The sequence below is a fragment of the Microplitis mediator genome, chromosome 10 (assembly GCF_029852145.1).
Source record: "Microplitis mediator isolate UGA2020A chromosome 10, iyMicMedi2.1, whole genome shotgun sequence".
Lineage (NCBI taxonomy): Eukaryota > Metazoa > Arthropoda > Insecta > Hymenoptera > Braconidae > Microplitis > Microplitis mediator.
The window spans coordinates 14,117,731-14,126,618 of NC_079978.1; the positions used below are offsets into that span (position 1 = coordinate 14,117,731).

At 32.5% G+C, this 8,888-nt stretch overlaps 1 protein-coding gene across 1 annotated transcript; it reads left to right on the top strand.

The window, feature by feature from the left end:
* Window positions 1-3,277: 3,277 nt before the first annotated feature.
* On the top strand, window positions 3,278-7,996 carry LOC130676342 (uncharacterized). Its single transcript, XM_057482495.1, has 3 exons — window positions 3,278-3,297; window positions 4,281-5,109; window positions 6,923-7,996. Exons 1-3 carry the CDS (start codon window positions 3,278-3,280, stop codon window positions 7,994-7,996), a joined length of 1,923 nt encoding a protein of 640 aa, XP_057338478.1.
* Window positions 7,997-8,888: the final 892 nt, after the last annotated feature.

Sequence of the window (8,888 nt, forward strand, 5' to 3'; positions counted from 1 at the left end):
GTTTTTTTCGAAAAGAATGGGATACAATAGTATTTTCGAGCTCAAAGATCTCGAAAATGTACTCACAACAATGTTTTCGAGCTCAAAGAGCTCGAAAACACTGGGAAGTTTTGGGGCTGGCCCGCAGGGTCAACCGACGCTCAGATTTTTTTTATGAGCATGTCATTAAAATTAAAATAACTAGAAAACAATGCAGAATTCGAAAAAACTTTATTCGAAATAACTTCTAGGGAATAAAATAGTCTACAAAAAAGGCCTAATAATATTTTGTAATAGGTCTGATAGTTTCGCCGGAAAAGTAAGAAAATCTCAAAATTTAATATGAATTCGACTTCAACCTCAAATAACTTTTGAACAAATAGATTCCTCAAAAAATGATAAGAATCTTTTTTTGTAGAGCATTAAATTCCCTACAAAAACATGCCTGCTAATTATTCCTATGACGCATCGTTAGCTACTTATAAAAATCAGAAGACGTAAAAAAATTTTTTTCCATGTCATTCTTATGGAAAATAGAAATGTGCGATGAGGAACCTCTTAATGTTAATGTTAAGAGCTCTAATTTCCACAGGCGTCTTTTTTTATCTAAATAAAACTTTTGAACCTCTTTGCGAGAAAAAAAAAAATTTGTTATTTTTTGGATCACCCTAATAATCATACATCGTTGTAGTGTTGAGTACTATTCCGGACAGTAGTGGATACAGTCTAGATAGCATACAGTTCTATCTGCAATTTTTTTTTTACAGAAAGTATTCAGCACTATCCCAGAGAGTTGCCATTACTATATTGTTTTTCCATGTATGATATACATTCCTTAAAATGGGAATCTGTTGAACTATATTGAATATAATTTCAACTATATGTTCGCCCGTGAAAATGAAACATATATGGCCATGCATGGTCGTATATAGTTCATACATGGGCATATATGGGCATACCAACTTTTTAGTAAAGTTATGCATGCCCATATATGAATCATATAAGGTCATATATGACCATACATAGTTATGTATGACTATATACGATCATGTATGCCCATAATTAATGAATTATATGTGGCCATATACAGCCGTGTATAGTTCATCCATGGGCATGTATGAACTATACACAAAAGTTTTGTTTAAATTTGTTGCGTAAACTGATGAATTCTGAATTTTAGGCGATTTTATGCCGATTATAATTAAGGCGAACCTTTCAAGCTCTATAACTTGAGTATCATTGGTCGTACCCACTTGGCTCTCATAAACTGATTTGTAGCAAATTTCATGCCCTACAAAAACTTTACACTGCTTCTTTTCAAAAAAAATTTTATAACACCAAAAAGTAAAGTTGAAACCGGAAAAAAAATTTTCCCATGTTATATGAATGGAAAATCGAATTGCTGAAATTTAAAGTCAAAATTTAAATTGTTAAATGTCCCTCGATATCTTTGAAATTTAACGAAAGAGGTATCAGCTGAGTTAATTTTTAGTAAAATTTGGCAATTACTAATAATAATAATAATTTTTAAAACATTTAGGGTGCACATAACATCTAAAAGTTTTGAATGATTTTTAAATATGAATAGCTTGATTCGATGCGAAATAACTCGTAAGTGCAAACTATTCGCATACTTCTAACGCATAGTTATCTATGATCATATTTGATAGCGCACTGTCTGTATTTATCCTATCTTATATATTAGACTGGGCCAAAAAAATTGACTATTTTTTTTTCATAGCTATATCGAAAATATTATTCAGAATGACAAAAAAAAAATTTCATGAAAGTTTGAGCCCTTAATATTAATTTTAAGAGGTCTATCATCGCAATTTATAATTTTAATTCCTGATTTGATGTTTTACGTCGGAATAGCTAAAATATTGGTGTAAAAAATTCATTTCCACTTATTCTTATGTAAAATTAAATTCCCTACAAAAAAGGTCTGATTGAAAATTTTCATCAGACAAGCCGTTTCCGATTAATTAAGCTTAATAAAGTGATATATTTTTTCGATTTAACATTTTTACTTTTGAATTTTGTAACTGACAAATCAATAAATATCTAAAAAAAATCAGGACAGATTTTTGAAGGAAATTTAATGCTCTACAAAAAAGTTCTCTCAACATTTTTTGCTAAATTCACTCCTTCGAAAGTTATTCACGTTATTGAAATCGTTTTGACTCAAATTCAACCTTGAATAACTTTCGAAGGAGTGAATTTAGCAAAAAGAAGAGAACTTTTTTGTAGAGCATTAAATTTCCTTCAAAAATCTGTCCTGATCTTTTTTAGATATTTATTGATTCGTCAGTTACAAAATTCAAAAGTAAAAATGTTAAATCGAAAAAATATATCACTTTATTAAGCTTAATTAATCGGAAACGGCTTGTCTGATGAAAATTTTCAATCAGACCTTTTTGTAGGGAATTTAATTTCACATAAGAATAAGTGGAAATGAATTTTTTTACTCCAATATTTTAGCAATTCCGACGTAAAACATCAAATTAGGAATTAAAATTAAAAATTGCGATGATAGACCTCTTAAAATTAATATTAAGGGCTCAAACTTTCATGAAATTTTTTTTTTGTCATTCTGAATAATATTTTCGATATAGCTATAAAAAAAAAATAGTCAATTTTTTTGACCCAGTCTATTATATATCATATATAGACAAACAGATTTTTTATACAGAAAATTTGAGCTGACTATTACAATTACTTACAAACAGGACGTTGTAGTGTAAAAAAAATAGAAAATTTTTTTAATATCACTAACAGCATATTAATGATCATATTTTGCTTTTTCAAAAGTGATTATATTTTTTCAATCTTACGTAGAACAACTAAATTTCGTTGTAACTATCGGTCGCATAGCCTAGTCGTCAAAGCGTCGGTCTTTTGTACGGAAGGTCCCGGGTTCGAATCCTACTGAAGCGGGTGCGGTCATTGATAAGTCTAAAATTTTTTCTCGGAATCAAAAATTTCCAATTCGATTAGGAATTCAATTATTCGCATATCTGATAATCTTTGCGTCACCAAAATAATTTTAAAAAAATTAAAAATTTTTTTTTCTAATGTAATTAAAATTTCTATACATAGTCATACCAAGTCATATATGGCAGTATCAAGCTATGTATGGTCATACATGGTCATATCTGGCCAATTTACATACATGGCTATATATGGTCATATATGGCCATACAGGTCATGTATGATCATATATGGCCATGCCTGGAAAATTTCCATACATGGCCATATATGATCCATTTTTCATGAGCATGTTTATTTATAATCACATATGAGCTCAGACATGATCATGTCTGTTCATGTATGATTATATATGAAGCCATATATTACTTCGTGTATGATCATATATGTTAATAAGCTCATATATGACTTCTACTTCTTTAGGCGCATTATGAAAAAATGATGAGTGTGAATTTTTACGATCGGCGCGCACAGGAGTGACACGAAAATTACATGTTGAAGTTGTTACGTACACAACACATGTTTTACTTTAATACAAGTGCGAATTGTATTTGTGCTTAATAATTGTATTCAGTAGTGATTTAAATTGAATATTATTTTTTACTATTGGTAAATATTAGTGAAAAAAATTGTGCTTATATACTTTTCCAAGCGCTCCAATATAATTAAGGTTAACTATTCGTATGTATTATTTATTAATATAAATTATTATATTATTATCTAATATAATTTATACTGAATTCTACTTTACCACGTGAGTACATAAACACACTAAATTTTCGCTTAGTCTTTGATCACTCTGCTTTATTTTGTCTCCGGGCATTTTTTCTGTTCTAGATCTATTGCACGTAAAAAATTGCAATCTACCTGCTGAATAAATAATTTCATTTATTTGCATTTTGTGGATTGCTTAAAAGTGTATTTAAAGACTGCTAAACTTTAAGGAGGTTAGGTTCAGTATAAGTGAGGTTATTGTATTATTCGCCAAGTAGTCATCATTTTGGTGTAAATAGTGACAGTGTAAGTTTTGCTTACATCATTCTGATATCAGCTCTTATGATAATTGAACATCATTGTGTTGTTGCCTACTCAGACTGTAACTGATCATCGCTTTGTGCGATTTCTCTCAACAACCGCTTGAGCTGTCACTTGTGTTTAAAAGACATTATCGTTTACGTGGTATGCTCTGAAATTTGTACTCGGTGTAAACAAGCTGTGAAGTCTGCTGTTACTTGTAATGCGTGTAGGCATCACTACCATCCTAGCTGTGCTAAAGACTATATTGAAAACAAGCCACTGTCACATTGTTGCAGGAAAAATTTGAAAAACTTTTTGCTGAACTTGGATTCTACTAGCTCGATAGCAAGAAGTCGTATTAACTCGATAAGATTTACTAAAACTAGTGCATCGTCCGTCTCGAGCTACAAATCAGCCTATTCTTCGTTTCCATCAACACCTCCAATAAATGCTTCAAAGTCTAAAAAGTCTCCTATAACACCAAACCTTTTGTTAACTCCTGGCAACGACTCAGTATTTCTGTCACCTTCAACTTCTACTGCAATGCCGCTCTTACCTCAAGATTGGTTAGGAAAATCCTTAGATGATAAAATGACAGCTCTGATGGAACAACTTCTGCCTTCTGAACAATCCATGAAGAAGAAGTTTGAACACCTGAGTACTCAGATTGAGGAGTTAAAAACTGAACAGTCTAATACTACTGAAAAATTAGAAGAAGTCACTAAGAATGTACAGGTGAATGCTGATGCTATTTCCAAGATTGATAGAGAACTCTCCGAGGTAAAATCCCAGGTGGAAACTGATAAGGAATCAATGCAAGAGAAACTATCGTCTCTGCGTAACCCAAATCCAGTAGGATCCACTTCCAGTTCACCTACTATTTCTTCAGCGACCCAAAGCACGGCTGAATCAGTTTTCTCAGGCATCCCGGACCCTGTTATTGATAAACTGCCTCCGACGGACATTTCAACTTCTATTCTCAACTATTTAAAATTACCTCATCTAACAAGTGATGTCTTGAATATTCGAAAATTTGATAGACAGACGAAAAAAAATGTGGGCAGTACTAGAAATGAAAACGCGCCTTCCTTGCACTCGTTTCTAGTCTACATGAAATCATCACAGGTAAGAGTCTTCATAGTTGACTCCAAACCCAAGATAAAGCTCCTTCCGGCGAAAGATATTTTTTCGGGCATTATTGATGACAATTATAGAGGGAGTATTTACATAAATGAATTCTTGCATCCGGAGACCTACAAACTGCTTCTAAAGACAAAGGAAAAGGCTAAAATTATAAACTTCAAATATGTCTGGGTTCGAAGTGGTCATATCTTCGCCAAAAAAGATGACAACTCGGACAGACTTAGTATTACATTCACTGTTGACCTCTCTAAGCTTGAATGACGTCAAAATAGTTCAATTAAGAATTCTATAAAGAAATCATCTTCACCTTCAAATGTATTACGTTTAAATATAAACAGTCTTGTCAGTAATATAGCTCAGTTTTTAAACCTAGTGCATGAGACCCATCCTAATATTATTATTTTGTTAGAAACGTGGTTAAAACCTTCACTTGATAATCAAATTTTTTCATTAAGCGAATACACAGTTGTTCGACGAGACCGAACTTTAAAACATGCTGAAAATAGACGTTATATTAGAGATGGTGGAGTAGCTTGCCTGATACACAATTACTTCAAAGTCAAAGTATTACACATTTCAACGTCGGATCACATAAACCAGCCTGAATTCCTGATAGTTGACGTTACTTTAAGAACTGGCTTTCACCTCTTGTTGTCATGTATATATAAAAGGCCAAAAGGAATGTTTCTCACTGAATTTTTTGATATTTACTCTAAGCTTGCTCCTAACTTCAAGAATATTGTCATAGCAGGGGATTTAAACTGCAATCTTCTAGAAAATTCTTACGTTGCGAATCACTTGAAAGATTTCATTACTGAATCTTCCCTACATTGCATACCTTATGGTGCTACCTTCCATAAGAATGGCTGTGACTCGTGGCTAGACGTAATCTTGGTTGATAGTTAAAATAAGTTGGTCTCTTTTGCAAAATCTGATTCCCCGTTCGTTGGTGGTCATGATTATTTACTGTGTCAATATAAAGTGGATCAACTGCAACCGATAAGCAAGAAAATTACGTTCCGGAATTTAAAAGACTGTGATCAGCAAGCGCTATCAGACTCTTTGTTTAACTCTCTAAAAATTGACAATTCCGTACTAGAAAAATCTGATCCAAATGAACTCTTATCAATCTTTAAATTAAATATGCTTGCTTCCTTGGGCCAGCATGCACCAAATCACACAAAAAATATTTCTCGGCGCAGTAATCCTTGGTTCACCAAAGAACTTAAAAATAAATGCAAAGAGCGTGATGAGCTTTATAAACGAGCTAAAAGGAACCATGATCAAACCTTACTTACGCAGTATAAAATCAAACGAAAATATGTTAAAGCTGAAATAGCACACGTACGAGAGTTATACTTGAAGACGGCTATCTAGTTTGCCTTTTGGCTCTTCTGTCTGGAGCAAGCTTAAACATCTTGGTCTCACTAAAACAAATCCTTCTTCACCCCTAAACTTTTTTGATGCACTAGAACTAAATGAGTACTATGCAAGTATAGTTAGGAAGCATCCAGCTGTAAACAGTGAGTTCTTAGACAGTTTGCCAATCTCTTTCCAACGCCAGGTTAATTGTTCATTTCATTGGGAAAAGATTGATATCGTCGATGTCACAAAGGCTCTTCAATTAACTCTCATGAAGTCTAAGGGTAATAGTCCAGATGGATTAGATTTGCGGTGGCTAAAAGATCACCTTCCCTAAATATCCCTGTTTCTTACAGCTCTATTCAACAGATCGCTTTACACCTGTATCTTTCCTGAGATTTAGAAAATCATTTACATCATACCACTGAACAAGATAACTTTGCCCAGATCTCCTTCAGATACAAGACCAATAGCAAATCTGTCTCATTTAGAAAAAGTATTTGAAAGAATAGTTGCAAATCAGCTGGTAACTTACCTGGAAGACAATTCATTACTTGATCGGTGTCAATTAGGATTTCGTAAACATCGCAGTACGCAAACGGCATTATTAAAACTCATAGACGACGTTAGGGGAGCAATGGATAAAAACCAATTCACTATACTGGTGCTATTTGACCTGAGTAAAGCCTTTGACTACGTTGATCCCAAAGTCATACTAACTTCTCTGTATGAACTAGGTTTCTCTACAGAAGTGATAAATTGGTTTTTCTCCTATCTGTCAAACCGTCCCCAATCCATACTAAACGACCATGGAACTCCAATTGAACTTTTAAAAACCTCGTCGGGTGTTCCTCAAGACTCTGTACTTGGCCCAATTTTATTTTTAATCGTTATAAACTCTGTAGCCAGGTGGATAATTTTTTGTAAATATGGCCTGTTTGCTGACGACATGTACATCTACCGACATTGCTTCGCTTACCAGTTCCATGATGCGGCTCAGCAAGTCACTGCTGATTCACAAGCAATTGCCGACTGGGCACGTTCTCATGGATTGATGATTAATTTGTCTAAAACTATGGCGATGATTTTGGGATCTAGTAGTAAATTGAAACAATTACAATCCCTGGATGTTCCTCCTATTCTAATTGACAACTCACAAATTCCTTACGTGAATTCTACAAAATGCTTAGGGCTCATAATTGATCAAAATTTATCCTGGAATAGTCACATCTTACAGACTACCAGGAAAGTTAATTTTGCTCTTCATAGTCTTAAGGTCCGAAAAAATATTTATACTACTGAGATAAGAAAGCTCCTGGTGACAGCTACTATCCTACCTCTAATTGATTACTGCTCTATTGTTCTTATTGATTCGACTTCAGAGAATAATCTGAAGCTACAAAGAGCTGTCAACTCTTCAATTAGATTTATCTTCAATCTCAAAAAAGATTACTTTATTAGTCCTTACCGTCAAGAACTGGGATGGCTTACAATTAAATATCGTTGACTTTATTATGCAGTTTGCTATTTGTATAAATTACTAGAAAATGGAAAACCGGAGTATTTGCGTGACTTGTTTGTTGAGGAAACAGACGTTCGACGTTCAAATCGATCAGCTGCAAGGAAACATACCTCCTTCCAATTACCTCTTTTTACTACTAGATACTTGAAAAAATCTTTTTTGGTGACTGTAATAAGACTTTGGGAAGAACTTCCACGTGAAATTGTAAATTCGAGCAGCTTGCAAGTCTTTAAAAAGGAGGTCTTCAATTATTTATCAAATCTCGACAAATAGAATAGCGTCTAATGAAGAGTACATATGTGACAAGATCTAAAATGCTGTATACTAAATCAAAAATTAATTACCTATTGACTGTGATAAGGATAAACTCAGTGCAATACGTAAAATTACTAGTTGACCTAAGTAAGAGTGAAGAAGTCAAGACTTTATGCCTTAAATCCTTGTTTTTTATTCAATTATTACTGAATGAATATTGATGTAATTCAAAACTAAATTTATCTATAAGTATTCTTCTTTTATATAGTTGTACTATGTATTTACAACTATATGTTCTTTTGTAATAAATGTAATTACTATGTTATGAAAATTGCCATTTGGCCTGTGCCTTGGCATTAATAAACCAAATTCTAAAATTCTAAATTCTAAATATTATTAAATTATTAATGTTAAATATTTATTATTGATTATTTAATATTTAAAAAATAAATCAATAAATTTAATACAAAATTTGTAATAAAAATTACAATCGAATATCGAATTAAAATAATAAATATGTAAAATTAATCATCTAATGATATTTAGTATAGTATAGTATGGTATAAATTTATTGCTTTCAAGAAAAATACATATCTCATATAGCAATTGGGAAGCATTTACA

Bases quoted from the DNA above. Each gene is read 5' to 3' on its own strand.
- LOC130676342 (XM_057482495.1), top strand. From the start codon at position 3,278: ATGAGCTCAGACATGATCAT. The intron at 3,298-4,280 runs GTCTGTTCATGT...ACATTGTTGCAG, and splicing joins ATGAGCTCAGACATGATCAT to GAAAAATTTGAAAAACTTTT. The intron at 5,110-6,922 runs GTAAGAGTCTTC...CCACTGAACAAG, and splicing joins TCTACATGAAATCATCACAG to ATAACTTTGCCCAGATCTCC.